The sequence below is a fragment of the Sitophilus oryzae genome, unplaced genomic scaffold (assembly GCF_002938485.1).
Source record: "Sitophilus oryzae breed Bouriz unplaced genomic scaffold, Soryzae_2.0 scaffold_359_pilon_pilon, whole genome shotgun sequence".
NCBI classification, from domain to species: domain Eukaryota; kingdom Metazoa; phylum Arthropoda; class Insecta; order Coleoptera; family Curculionidae; genus Sitophilus; species Sitophilus oryzae.
In genome coordinates this window covers 759751-774515 of record NW_022146928.1, presented here as the reverse complement: position 1 = coordinate 774515, position 14765 = coordinate 759751, and the positions used below count along the sequence as shown (strand labels likewise).

The 14765-nt window shown below is 30.1% G+C and overlaps 2 protein-coding genes across 3 annotated transcripts in view; one reads left to right on the top strand and one right to left on the bottom strand.

Annotated features, from left to right (window-relative positions):
• Window positions 1–802: 802 nt before the first annotated feature.
• LOC115885065 (transmembrane protein 248-like) lies at window positions 803–2297 on the bottom strand. Of its 2 annotated transcripts, XM_030903829.1 has the most exons (6): window positions 2221–2282; window positions 1966–2163; window positions 1717–1915; window positions 1448–1635; window positions 1141–1266; window positions 803–1081 (listed from the first exon to the last, which is right to left on the bottom strand). In XM_030903829.1, the coding sequence occupies exons 2-6, from the start codon at window positions 2122–2124 to the stop codon at window positions 932–934; spliced, it is 822 nt and encodes a 273-aa protein (XP_030759689.1). In that variant the 5' UTR covers window positions 2125–2163; window positions 2221–2282; the 3' UTR covers window positions 803–931. The 2 variants fall into 2 exon arrangements, with proteins under 2 accessions (XP_030759689.1, XP_030759688.1); XM_030903828.1 differs by having other exon boundaries at window positions 1966–2297.
• A 4012-nt stretch (window positions 2298–6309) lies between these two features.
• The window catches only part of LOC115885064, a 28701-nt gene continuing 20245 nt past the window's right edge, over window positions 6310–14765 (top strand). Inside the window, exon 1 of the mRNA XM_030903826.1 lies at window positions 6310–6744. The gene's annotated coding sequence lies outside the window, so the exon portion shown is untranslated. The remainder of the gene's footprint in view (window positions 6745–14765) is intronic.

The window sequence follows — 14765 nt, the reverse complement described above, 5'->3', positions numbered from 1 at the left end:
AATGAATGTTTTTCAAACGCATTTCAATTCTTAAAAATGTTATCAAGTCATAGGGTCAATAAGTAATTGGACTAAACAAGATAAATGGTCGTTATTAAACGTATTCACTCTATGTTTGTCTCTCATAATGAACAAAAGCAGTAGAAGACAATATTTTTTTGGTTTTCATATTTTCTCCCATCTCTGCCTACCATTTTTAGCCGACCATAGCAACAGGTTGGTATAGTAGGCTATTAAGATCGGCAAAAAAAAGTTTTTTAATTTCACTCAAAATGAGTTATTTGGGTCATAAATGACCTAAATACGAAATATTTTCATGGTGTCTGTCTGTCTGTCCGTCTGTCTGTAAAACGATAACTCAAAAACCGCTAAACCGATTTTAACCAAATTTGGCACAAAAATACTGTGGCACCCGAGAATCTGGCCATTAGTTTTTGGTGGGGGTGGGGGGTTGGTAAGGGGGTATGGGAAGAGGTTAAAAATTTTAAAAAATCGTAACTCCAAAATTACAGTAGCTAGCGAAACGCGGTTTTCAATTTAAGATTAGGAATAATATTTGCAACAAAATTTGTAATAACGTCAAAATCAGTCAAAGTCGCAGTTTTTGAAATAAAAAAAATTGGAAAAATTCCTTTACTTTGAAACTAAAAGGACTGCCTACCAACTTTTTATTAATATATTTTAGTATGGGCGGCTATACGTGCCTCCCGGCGCCAATTTTTTTTGTGTTGATTCAAAAACAGTGTAATAAGTATTGTACATTGGTGATATTTTTATTTAAATAAAAAGCCATAAAATGTCATAAATTAGGAACTTCATGATGTTTATTTATGAAAAATATATATTACATATTGCTTTCCTTCACAGTTCAACAGTTTTTCAGTTTCTTTCACAGTTCAACTTCACAAATGTGATGCAATAACTGTTTTGCCTATAGAAGTCTAACATTATGTACAAGTTGTTCTTTCTTTTCTAGGTAATCTGATTTTTTGATTAGAATATATAGAAGGAATATAAAAATGACAAAAATTAGAAAATAGGTACACCACACTAAATGTAAATATATTTGTGTCCGGACATCCTGAAAATAAATAAATTTTAAATTTTTTGATATTTTTTTTTTATTTACTATACTCATACATCACTCAAGTAGTTTGAAATTTCTTCGTGTTGTAAGTCAAATACAATTTTGGCAATTTTTCCATCTTCACAAAACAATTGATTTGAATTTTTTGGTAATTTTGAACTCAAAAATCCTATATTACCCTGAAATATAAAGGAATCAGATACAGTATGATCGAAAAAAAAACTATGAAATGAAGATCACTGTCATTTTATATGTAAAATTATACAGGAATTGTCAGTGATGTTCATTTCCAAGCCAACAGGATGCCGTTCTTTTTTTTTGATCATACAATACATTTCTGTACAAAAAAAAAATACAAACCTTATTTTGGTTAGAACTGTTTTGAGGAGTACAAGCTGATTTTTTAAAATAAGGCAAGTATTGTGCTGGACCTTTAACTGTAACACAGAGATTTTGAGAACCATCGACTGACTTGAATTCAGGAATGCTAAATAAAATGGTCATATTTTTGGGCTGCTTGCTATCTTGACAAGAGACAGAGTACCAATCTGATTTAAAAAAATATGTATAATTGAATTTTATAAAAAAAGGTTTGTGTAACATTATATCAGTATTACATGCATACTTACCATCTAAAGTTAAAAAACCATAGACCTCAGAAAATGAGTTGAAAACATCAAATTCAATAATTTCAACTGATGTAAACACTGAAATTTGATCTTCAGTGTCACTACCACCCTCCTTAATTGGGTTAGTCTCATTTTCCCCCTTTATTGGACTAATGCATATATCAACTTTATTGAAATGTTTTACCATATTTATCCAATCCTAAAATTGAACGGCTAAAAATATGCAGATTTCTATGGTCAGATACTAACAAGTTTCTTATCACTATCAACTATAGGCTTATCTTTTTCAATTTGAAATGCAAAATATGAGGTGGATGCAGCCAATATAATTAAACATAATAGAAAAACAACCAAAGGAGGTTTGTTTTTTAGAAAGTTGGAGAAATTTTGTACTGATATAGAAACCATTATATTATACAGATTTAGGAATACTCAAACCAAAAAAAACTTAAAAATAGAACGGAAACAATAATAAAATTACACTGTAGAATTATTTTAATTTACATTCTTAACTAAATTGTACTTGTAAACATTAAAATTACTCTTAGCTTAACTCTACATCAGGTTATGTTTATGTTATGGTTGTCAAGTGGTTGTCATTGTCAGCTGTTACCAAATCTATGCATATCCGAGTAAATTCTGCAACCAGTGATATCCGCAAAAAGCGGGTTAAAATAAATTAACAGAGAATCCTAATTTAATTGGGTTTCAAAGTTTTATCCAGTTAATGCTTCTATTGTTTTATCAATAAACAAAGTAATTGTACTTTATTATAAATAGGGTTTCCACAACAACAGTTCGGAACCGTTTGTTTCCAGACGTCCGGATTTCTCCAGGTATATCCGAGTCTAATATTTAACAAGTTTCCTATTAAACATGAACCCAAACGTGACCAACATGTAAATGTTTAGACAATTATTACAAATCTCAAGAGCAGTTCTAGCCATCATGTTCTAGCAACAAGGACCAAAAAAGAAGATATTCAGTAATCTATTTAACCCGTCTTATTTTATGTTGTTTTAGTGATTTTAGTCCCATTTGTACAATAAATTAAATAATAAAGGAAATTCGGTAATCGATAATACAAGAATTTATATTAACGTAAAAAAAATACCGTATGATCGAAAAAAACCGCGTCCAGTTGGCTAGGAAATGAACAGTAAAAATTAAGTAAAATTATATAGGGAATGTCAGCATTCCCTATATAATTTTACTTAATTTTACAATTAAAATGACAGCAATCCTCATTTCATAGCCATCGCTGACGTCGTTTTTTGGATCATATGGTAGGTACCGGTTGCTACTTAAATTGATGCTTGGCAGTGGTGACTTGACGGCAATAATTGTTTTGATTTGTGATTTTGCCGACTTTTTTTGCCGAACTCGCAGATCGCCTTGCTTTAAATAAAAAATATAGACTTATTATATTTACATTATATTAATTTAAGTCTTTACGAAAATGACTTGACTTGAAAGAAACCGATTTCAATGAAAGACTTTATGTTGAAAATGACTTAAAAATTCAATCATTTTGATTTTAAAAATGTCTTGAATGAATTTTGATTTTAGAATGATTTATATATATATATATATATATATATATATATATATATATATATATATATATATATATATATATATATATATATATATATATATATATATATATCGACTGATAGTATATATATATATATATATATAGTATATATATAGTCGGAAGGGTTTGACAAAGAATTAATACACTTTGTTAATTGACAAGTTGAGAAAATATTTATTCAGGTGTCCTCAGGACAGTAACGTGGTACAGAAAATTACCTTCAAGGAAAAACCCATTAAACATGGTTTGTGTCAAACTTTCCGTGAAATTCATTGTTGACCAGTCTTCCACAAGGACTCTTATAAGGCGGATTAGGACAACATTTGCTCAACAATCAAAGAGATCCTCATTTCTCAAATGCAGTGGAAAAATCAACTTTTAAAATACACGTGAAAATTAACTACAAAAACTTTATAAAAAACAATACAACGTGTATGTGAGTACAAAGTCAAAGCACGAAAATTGCATGTCAAAAATCTTAAAATACAATGGCAATTAATTCTGCTTCATGAACGATCTAATTATTTTATTGTAAATACTTAAAAGACAAAAGAAACGAATTAATTTTCAAGATTTTCTTTACAGTAAAGTGCGTTTCTGTTAGCACCGCCGATCGTTCACTCCGGTCCAAGTGAACGACAAAAGAAACGAATTAATTTTCAAGATTTTCTTTACAGTAAAGTGCGTTTCTGTTAGCACCGCCGATCGTTCACTCCGGTCCAAGTGAACGATCGGCGGTGCTAAAAAAACGCACTTTACTGTAAAGAAAATCTTGAAAATTAATTCGTTTCTTTTGTCTTCTAAGTATTTACAATAAAATAATTAGATCGTTCATGAAGCAGAATTAATTGCTATTGTATTTTAAGATTTTTGACATGCAATTTTCGTGCTTTGACTTTGTACTCACATACACGTTGTATTGTTTTTATAAAGTTTTTTGTAGTTAGTTTTCACGTGTATTTTAAAAGTTGATTTTACTACTGCATTTGAGAAATGAGGATTCTTTTTGATTGTTGAGCAATGTTGTAAACTTTACCATAATCCCACTTTGAAGAGTCCTGAAGAAGAGAACAACTGAATTCTCGAAAGCTTGACTAAACAATGAAGGGTTTTTCCTTGAACTAACGGCCTTCTTATTAGACTGCATCCCCAAGACACCTGTTTGAATATATATATATATATATATATATATATATATATATATATATATATATATATATATATATATATATATATATATATATATATATATATATATATATATATATTTAAGATTTAAGTCTTTTTGAAACTGACTTGTTACAGCCCTGATTCTTAGTATACAGGGTGTCCCAGAAATAAGTGCAAGTATTTTAACTCGTAGTGTTCAACCCCAGAAACACGCCTATGAGGGTTTTTTCGCAAAAAAAAATAAAATTCGGAATTTTTTGAAATTTTTTTGAAATTTTTTTCAGTTTTTATTTAAAAAACGTAATTTCTTGATAATATGGCAACATAGGTAGTAGATTAAATTTATAAGAAAGAATATCTAGAAAAGATCCAGCGGTTTCAAAATTTTAGCAAAAAATCTTTTTGGAAATTTTCAAAGTAAAATAACTCCGTTATTTTGGACTTATTTAAAAAACGATGAAGGGAAAATATGTTTCTTTTATGGAGATCTACCACCCCTTAAAATATTTGCACTTATTTCTGGGACACCCGTATAGTGAATATAATACCATATGATCAAAGAAAACGGCGTCCAGTGGGCTTGGAAATCAACATCAAATGACATTTCCCATATACCTAGTTTTACATATAAAATCACAGCAATTTTCCGGCGACGGTGATAACTATGAAATGAAGATCGCCTTGATTCTATACAGGGTGATCCGAACTGTATTCCGGAAACTTTGGCAGCATAATTCTGTAGATAAAAATAAGTAAAAAAGTTCGTATAAATATATGTCCTAAAATGCTTAATTTCGGAAATACAGGCTGTAGAAGTTTTACTTTTATTTCCATTTTTTCCAAATAATTTATGAAGTAACCTCAATATTTGGATGAAAATTGGTGCCTGGGCAAAATCAAAATTTGATTTGATGTCAATATGACTCCTACTTGTAGAGAGTGCCACGTACATTTTTTAACTGGTTTGAAGAGTAATAATGGTTAGTTTGTACCTGTATAAAACTACTGAGTAAAAAAAATACATTTACGATGTTTTTTACGTAAAAAAGGTCTCTTGGTAAAAATCGCTACGAGTAATGGTTCTCGCGAAATTTGGAATCGAAATTATCAAAACCTGTCATGATTGACATAAATTAAACATGTTGACTAAATAGTTATTAGAATGAAATCATAAATTTGAAATGTTTCTGTACCAAAAGTTTAACAAAAACTGTTTTATTATCATTTTTTCACAGAAAAATTTATGATCAATTTAAAAAAAATCCGAAATTTATTATTTCAGTCAAAGAAAAAAACTACCTATCTACTCAACGTTGTTTATCTTTTGTCAATGTAATGACATGAATTGACTATTTCCATTCTAAATCTTGAGAACGGTTGCTCATAGCGATTTTTACCAAGAGACATTTTTAACGTAAAAAATCACGGAAATTAATATTTTTTCACTCGCTAGTTTTATACATGTACAGACGAAAAGTTATTACTCTTCAAAACAGTTAAAACATATGCAGGTGGCGTCCCCTACAAATATGAGTCATATTGACTCATCAAAATCAAATTTCTCGTGTCAAAAAACTTCCAGACACCAATTTTCATCCAAATATTGACGTTACTTCAGAAATTATCTGAAGAAAATCGAGATAAAAATGAAACTTCTACACCCTGTATCTCCAAAACTAAGTATTTTAAAACATACATTTATACGAACTTTTTTACTTATTTTTATCTGCAAGATATGCTGCCGAAGTTTCCGGAATACATACAGTATAATAACAACAATAATGGAAAATATGGAAATGAAATAAACCACTCTTTACCGAGAATTGCACCAACTGTATGTCTATCCCCTCCACCAAGAAATCTTTCCACATGGAAATTACCCTTAGAAATAAGGATAAAAACACCCATCGTATTCCTTATTCGCCGCAATTGCTCCCTAAAAAGGGTCATTTACTCCACTCCACTCACTGCTCAATATTGTCGCCGTTCAGCAGGGTATTAATGCAGTCGGACTTCCCCAAGCATAACATAGCCGGACCCGCTGAAACTGAACGCTGTTATTGTTGTTATAGCAATAGTAATTCATAATATAACACGTTGTTAGGTCGGTTGCATCTTTGATGTTTTGTTCTGGTCGCATGAACGCACCAGTACGTGATTTTCACTAAAAAGTAAAAGTACTATATTCTCGTTGTCGTCCGGTAAAAAAAGCTGCCAGTTTTACATAATATAGTTCTTTGGTGTCGTCCTTTTTTCAGAAGGTAAGTTTTAATTTCAAAAAGTAGTTTTAATTATAAATATACCTACCACAAACCTGATTTTTAATTTAAATAACATAATACGAAGAACAACGATATCCCGCATGTTATATACCGGGTGGTGCACCGTCGCGTCGTTGGAATCATAGGAAATCTCATGCAAATTTTGAACTGTCCAAATATTGGCTCCCTTGTTAATTTACAGCGAAGTCGAAATAGGGTTTTCAAAGTTCAGCGTATGCTGAATACACGTTGCAAATTTGAACAATTTTGGACAAACCGATTTGAACTAATTTAAAACTGAATCTATTTTTAAATTAAAACTGAACAGGCAACAATACAAAACCAGGCAAATGGCAACATAACTTAAGTTTTCAACCTTTATCATAGTCAAATGTAATTTCTTGTGCTGTCTACACTACTACGCTATAGTACCTACGATTAGAGTCACCGAAATGCATTTTTTTTAATTTAAAACTTGTTTCAATTCACCAAAGCATAAATTGACAACTTAAGGTATGTTAGTATTTTCCTGGTTTTGCACTCAGTTTTAATTTAAAAAAAAATTGGCGCCGGGAGGCACGTATAACCGCCAAACTAAAATATGTTAATAAAAAGTTGCTAGGCAGTTCTTTTAGTTTCTAAGTAAAGGAATTTTTCCAATTTTTTTTTATCTCAAAAACTGCGACTTTGATTTTGATGTTATTACAAATTTTGTTGCAAATATTATTCCTAAACTTAAGTTAAAAACCGCGTTTTGCGCTACTGTAATTTTTGAGTTACGATTTTTTAACATTTAAACCCCCTCCCATACCCCCTTACCAACCTCCCACCCCCACCAAAAACTAATGGCCAGATTCTCGGGTGCCACAGTATTTTTGTGCCAAATTTGGTTAAAATCGGTTTAGCGGTTTTTGAGTTATCGTGTTACAGACAGACGGACAGACAGACAGACAGACAGACACCATGAAAATATTTTGTATTTAGGTCATTTATGACCCAAATAACTCATTTTGAGTGAAATTAAAAAACTTTTTTTTTGTCGATCTTAATAGCCTACCATACCTGTTGGTATGGTCGGCTAAAAATAGATGCAGTTTTTCTTAAATTAGTTGAAAATGGCTTATCAAAAATTACTCAAATTTTGCACGTGTATATTCAGCATACGCAGAAAAAAACCTATGTACGACTTGGCTGTAAAATCAACAAGGGGCCAATATTTGGATAGTTCAAAATTTGCATGGGATTTCCTATGTTTCCAGTACCAATAAACCACCCTGTATTATTGTTACGTTAATTAACAATACAATAGCAACAATAAGTTTATTATTTTATTATTAGTTTAAAGTCTTAAAATAATTTTTCCATTTTCACGCAATCCCAACCAATAATCCAACAATATTTTCTAATTAAAATAAGATAACTTTTTATAATAACGTAACAGAATTTCCTATTAAGATTCAAAAATGGTAACTTACAAATTGATTACACTAACTATTTACATCTTAATTTTATACCATCGTACAGGAAGTATATTTCAAAAACATCTACAAAATTTATTAATATTAATTCAATAACAATATAAATAATAATATAGCATTTCTATATTTTTAAATTCGAAAAGTATTTCCAATTCAAGTAAGTTTTATCACCTGATGTATATATATTTAGAAAAAACGGCATCATAGTTGGATTCAAAAAGAAGAATTATCCTTTTATGTGAAAAATTATAGAATGAATTTCATCGATCGTCATTTTCAGGCCAACTTGACACTGTTTTTTTTACTTTATCTTACAATTTAGACTATTATAATACTCTATATTACGTATTTTATTCTTTTGTAACACCAACCTAAAGAGGACTATATTTTTCAATAAAAATGTATATCATGTGTATATCACTTGTTGTTATTAGGTACCTAGTTTTAATTTTTGAAGCCATAAATTCTGCGATAAAACCTAGAACATTATCTTAGATACAATTTTCACCGTTACAAATTGCCAACATTTAATATCAAATAATGGAAGATCTCCGGTCTTTTGAAATATGTAGATAATATGAAATAATAGATATGGTGCAATGGAGGCAAATGGTACCCTTGAAACTTACAGAAATGATTAACTGTGTAAATTATATAGTAATATTTCCTATATTTCTTCTACGGCTATTTTTTTCTTAAAATGAATTATCAATATTGGTTACTATTTACTATATAAGTAAAAATAATTTTCCTATTTTTGTTATATTGTGTGTGTGTGTGTGTCAAAGTGGCCCTATAACTTTTTTATTTTTTCAGATAAAAAAACGAGATTTGGCGTGTTAATAATATCACATAAATTAGGATTAATTGACGTATTCAATTGTTTTTGGTCACTTCCTGTTTCACCGGAAATTACTACAACTTTTGATTTTTAAATGGCACCTTTGTTATATTTTTACTTTAAACGACAAAAATGACACTCCGTATAGAATGACATATCATATGTCAACTTTCGACATTTTCGCTTAAAAAAACGTATTTTAAATCTCAATCTAGAGTGCCATGACCTGTGTTAAAAACACACCAAACTACACACTACACATTGCATACCAGGTCTCGTTTTTTTTTATCTGAAAATATAAAAAAAGTTATAGGGGCAGAGGCGCATATATGAGAGGGGTAATGGGGGTAATTACCCGTCCCAAGAAGAAATTTATAAAAAGAAAATCTGCTATAAAATAAAATTATCACAGAATAAATTAATAATATCAATCAAAATAGAAATCCAGAACGGTTTATTTTTTTTTCCATAGTCACAATACTTTTGAGCGGAAATTTAATTTAAATCTATTACTTTATTTAAATATTGCCACTACCCCTCCCAGACTTAGTCTCTGGATGCGCCACTGTATATGGGGGTAGATTAATAAGTGAATTTTGTCTCAATCATAGAAAGATACAAATATAGCAAAAATACCGAAATTTTTCGATAATCATTCGTTCTCTGATTATAAAAATCATGATTTCACAACACGTATGAAAAAAATGCTATTTTGCAAAAAATATTATTAAGTATAATGAATAATTTTTGTATTTTACACCAAAGTGTATACTTGACGGGATGTACATATCCTGGTATTATTATATGAATGTCGCAAGTCCTACAATTTTTATAATTTAAGTATTGTTTAGAAAAATAAAATCACAAAGAAACGTTTTGGTCACATTTTAATGCGTTAATTTTATTATAAGCAATATTTAATTAATTTTATTAACCTCTGAAGGAAATAATAAATCACGAACCACCAAGATAAATATGAAAACTAAATTATTTGATTATAAATCATACTAAAGTTATCTATAACAATTAGTTAAGAATCTGTGTAAACTTCAATAGTAATGTTTTTTCTTCAATGTATTTTTGAATTTTTATTTATATTTTTTACAGGTTCAATTAGTAGCAAAAAATGTCTATACCTATGTGGCGTATTCATCTCTCCAAAAAAAATCCTTTATGGGTCTTTCGCCACTGCACTGCAAGAAAAATCTACAAAATAAACTAGTTATTTTTTATAAACACTTCTGCGTTAAACGTAAACAGACACTGCTTGTCAGAACTGTGGTCAGAAGTTACGTTTACAGTAATAAAAATTTGCCTAACAAAGAAAAAAACGCTTAAAGGTGCGTATTCATTATCCGAACGAACGAACGAACGAACGAACGAACGAACGAACGAACGAACGAATGAAAGTGCGGTATATTTGGACGGGGACCGAACGCATGCGGCCGTTCGTTCGTTCGCTCGACCATCCGTTTCGAGTCGGTACATCAAAGGCGTTCGCCAACAAATGCCTCCGGTCTTCTCGTGCGGTCCTATCGTGCGGTCCCCGTCCATACCACTAGCGTACGTTCGTTCGTTCGTGCGGATAATGAATACGCACCTTAACGTTTCGGAAAGTTTATCTCTTTCCGTCGTCGGAAGAAAAAAAAATACAAAGAATAAAGAAAAAACTATTTAAAATATTTGACACTTTACTTTTTTTTTCACAACACTTTATTTTTTTTAAAACAGATACGTCTAAAAGAAACCATTGACGTTCTGTTAAAATGACATTATATCAAGTTAAACTTCAAAATTAACAATTACTACCTGATAACAATTATTTAATAAGGTAAAACCAAAAAAACCCATTATTTTCCGACGACGGAAAGAGATAAACTTTCCGAAACGTTAAGCATTTTTTTCTTCGTTAGGCAAATTTTTATTACTGTAAACATAACTTCTGACAAGCAGTGTCCGTTTAGGTTTAACGCAGAAGTGTTTACAAAAAATAACTAGTTTATTTTGTAGATTTTTCTTGCAGTGCAGTGGCGAAATACCCATAAAGGATTTTTTTCAATTTATGAGAAATATATAGCCTTTGGCAAATATTCACTACTTAGACCCTCCAGATTTCGGGCAACAGTGAAGTTATTATGGCCACCATATTGAATTTTTACACCATTGTAAGGGAAGAAAAAATTATGCTTAAATTAACAAAACGAGTAGGTATAGTCTTTATATGGAACAATGTTTTTGAATAAAAATATAATAAAAAATATAATATATTTTGTACTTCTTTAACGTTTTAAAACAGTAAAAAATATGACGTTAATTAAATTTGTATCAATCACAATCCATCAAAGAACGAAAACCAAATTATATTACCATAGAATCGCTTGGTTTTTAGGACTTTAGGACATATTTAGGACTAGGAAAAAATTCTAATATATTTTTGTCTTTTTTTCAACAACTTTCTCTATAACGATATGGAAATTTGAAAAAGAATAAACGGAATTAACCATTTTAGAACAAGCAAATTTTTTTATGAAGAATACATTTTTCCCAGAATGTCAATAATAAAAAAGTTTTTCCACTTTTGAAGACAATCCGGGGATATACTGTATTTTTATTCAGCTTAAAAATAAATATAGGTATAACCCTTGGGTATAACCTACCTAAAGGTTGATTCTCACTATACTTTCAATATCAGCTCCCTTCCGTTTCCCTTCCGTTCACACAAAATATTATATCATGTAAATGAATATGACAATGCACACTATCCGTTCCGTTTCCCTTCCGTTCCATACCCTTTCCTTCCATACATTTTTTGGCGGATGGACTGAAGCGTATCGGAAACAGCGTTGTCAAGTTCTTATATTTATACCAGCTCTGTTAACATTTTGCTGATATTTATTTATTCTTTCACCTCTTAATTAAATCTATTACCTTTTATAAAAGATACAAATTTTTAAAATAAAACTTTCGTAATGATATAAATTGTACAATAAAAAGTATGGAACTGATACGGAACGCAAGCTTAAGTATAGTATCAATACAATAAAAAATACGGAACGGATATGGAATAATGGATATGGAATGGAAACGGAAGGTATAGTGAGAATCAACCTTAAATCTGCTAAAATAGTATTTCCTATAAGCATGTTTATTATAATGTTAATAAGCAAATAAATCATAACAAGCCATGATAAATGGTATGAAGAAATCTACAGTTTCCAATTCACAAAAGCATAAAATATATTGGCAGCCACTTGACTAATGTACCTAAATTGATAAATAATAATAGCTCCCGTATATAGCGTTTAACGCCTTGGGACTAGCAAGGTACAGCTTGCCATACTAGAGCCGTTCGGTATACAAGAAAGGTAATGTGGCTAGCACTACGTTTCAACCGCCTATTATTACCTCAGGATTGTGAATCCCAAGTACTCATTTAAGGCTGAGTCGACCTAGGTACCCAAACTATTTTTATTTTAATAAAAATAGTCGGCTGATGAAATGCCGGGTGTGGGATTCGAACCCACTACCTTGAGATTGGTAGACGAGAGCCTGTACCTCTACGCCACCGGGCACCTCTTAGCTAAATATATAAGTACCTAAATTGATAAGATCCTAAAATACGTACTTCTAAAAAATAAGTGGTGTGAAAACCCCTCAGATTATAAGGTTAATTTAATATTAATATTGAAAAAAATGGCAGACATCTAGATTATTAATAGCTATAGAAAATATTTTCACTGCTTAACAATTTTCAATATTTCACCTGTAAAAGAGGATACGTATTTTCACAACGGTCCAATGATCTAGCGGAAATGAAGGTTCGTCATTGTGAGCGATCTAGGTGCCAATTTCCGGAATTTAAGAGTAAAGCCAACGCTTTGTTGAACCGCGCAGCATTGTTTTATTCGAAATTTTAAAAGAAAAACTTTTTTAGTTATAATTTAAATATTTCCCTTGCGACATACTTAATAAAATAGCAAAACCGACTGTAACAAATGTTGTTTACTGATGGTTCTGCACCTTTCTATCTAATATGAAAGTCGAATATAAAAAATCTAATAGGAATAAAATTATAAATAAGCAAGCTATAATATAATTCTTTGATTTCAACTTTACTCTATAAGAGTAAGACAGAATTCTGATACCTGAAACCATTTTTTAAATGTTTAAATATACAGGGTGTTTCAAAAAATATGGCATATCTCGTGGGGAGATTCCTCACGTAAAAATAAGATTTATTTTTCATATCAACATGGGTCCGATTATGCTTTGTTTCGTAGCTACAGGGTGTTAAAGTCATTTTTTCGATTTATTATAATTTTCTTCCGAGTACATTGAGCGTTTCGAATGAAATTTTGGGGGTAAAAGTTACTATAAATGCGACATATTTTAAAGCTAATAAAGTGTCGACATATTCACCAGGAACGTGCATATGGGTTATCACTGGAATATTTTTCTAAAAAAGCATGTACGCTACTGATTTTTTTTTATCTTGTTAGCGAAAGGGTGTAAGCAGTTTAATGCCGATTAAAAGTTGTCTCTTAATATTTTGTCGATTTTGGCCTCCTTAGTGAGATAAACGCAATTTTGTTAATTTGCCTTGATCCAAGTCAACAGCAACTTTTAAAATATTTTAATATCATTAACTTGCAAAAATTTTAAATAAGTGCCCTTTGATTCCTCATCAAAAAATATGAAAGAAAGTTTCTATAAACATAGATATGGAAATGCATATAGTTTTAGAGTTGCAGGATGTTAAAACTTTTTAAAATTAGTTTTTTTTAATTATCTTAAATACCATTATTTTTTTATTTAAAATTGCTATAAATTGGACTAATAGTAATAAAAACTAATAGTAATAATATTTAATAATAAATTAGATAAAATATATAATTTATTAATTTAATTTTTATTTTAATTTTATTAATTGTGATTAATAAAATTAAAATAAAAATCAAGAGATAACTGTTAATGACATTAAAGAGCCTACACAATTTTGATATCAAAAGAAAAAAAGTCAGTGGCGCACATGTTTTTTTTGAAAAATATTACAATAATAACCCATATGCACGCCCCTGATAAATTTATCGACGCTTTTTTAGCATTAAAATATGTAGTACTTACAGTAACTTTTACCCTCAAAATTTCATTTAAATCACTAAAAGTAGGTTGTGAAGGAAGTAGGTACATGGAAGAAAATGAAAATTAATCGAAAGATTATTAAGATTTTAAGACCCTGTAGCTACGAAACAAAGCACCTATGTTGATATGAAAAAAAAATCTTATTTTTACGTGAGGAATCTCACAAGGAGAGATGAGAGCACATGTTTTCTGAAACACCCTGTATAAAGTTTGCACCTAAACTACTCTATATCTAACATTAACCGTTTTTGAGAAAAAAAATATTTAAAATTTTTTTACCCTAAAAGTCAAATTTAGTGATTGCTACAGCTGCTGCTACTGTGACATAAAGAGAAAACATGTAGCTATCTATTTCAAAAATTAAATTGTTCAAATGTCATATCGTCCTATTGCTGCCAAAAGTCACTAACTAACAAGTGTCAAAAAATCAGACAATTTATTTCCATCTGTCAGAAAACAAATTATTTGAATTTCCTATATTGTAAATACTGTTGCCCCCCCCCCCTAAAAGTTTATAAAGTGTATTTATAAAAATATGTGTCCTATTTTCGCTCCTTAGT

What these genes read in the sequence shown, in the direction of transcription:
- LOC115885065 (XM_030903828.1), bottom strand. Translation starts at nt 2,124, where the DNA reads ATGGTTTCTATATCAGTACAAAATTTCTCCAACTTTCTAAAAAACAAA. An exon ending in ACAGTTCTAACCAAAATAAG is followed by an intron (nt 1,267 to 1,447) that starts GTTTGTATTTTT and finishes TTTATATTTCAG; the next exon opens with GGTAATATAGGATTTTTGAG. An exon ending in TTTCAAACTACTTGAGTGAT is followed by an intron (nt 1,082 to 1,140) that starts GTATGAGTATAG and finishes ATTTATTTTCAG; the next exon opens with GATGTCCGGACACAAATATA.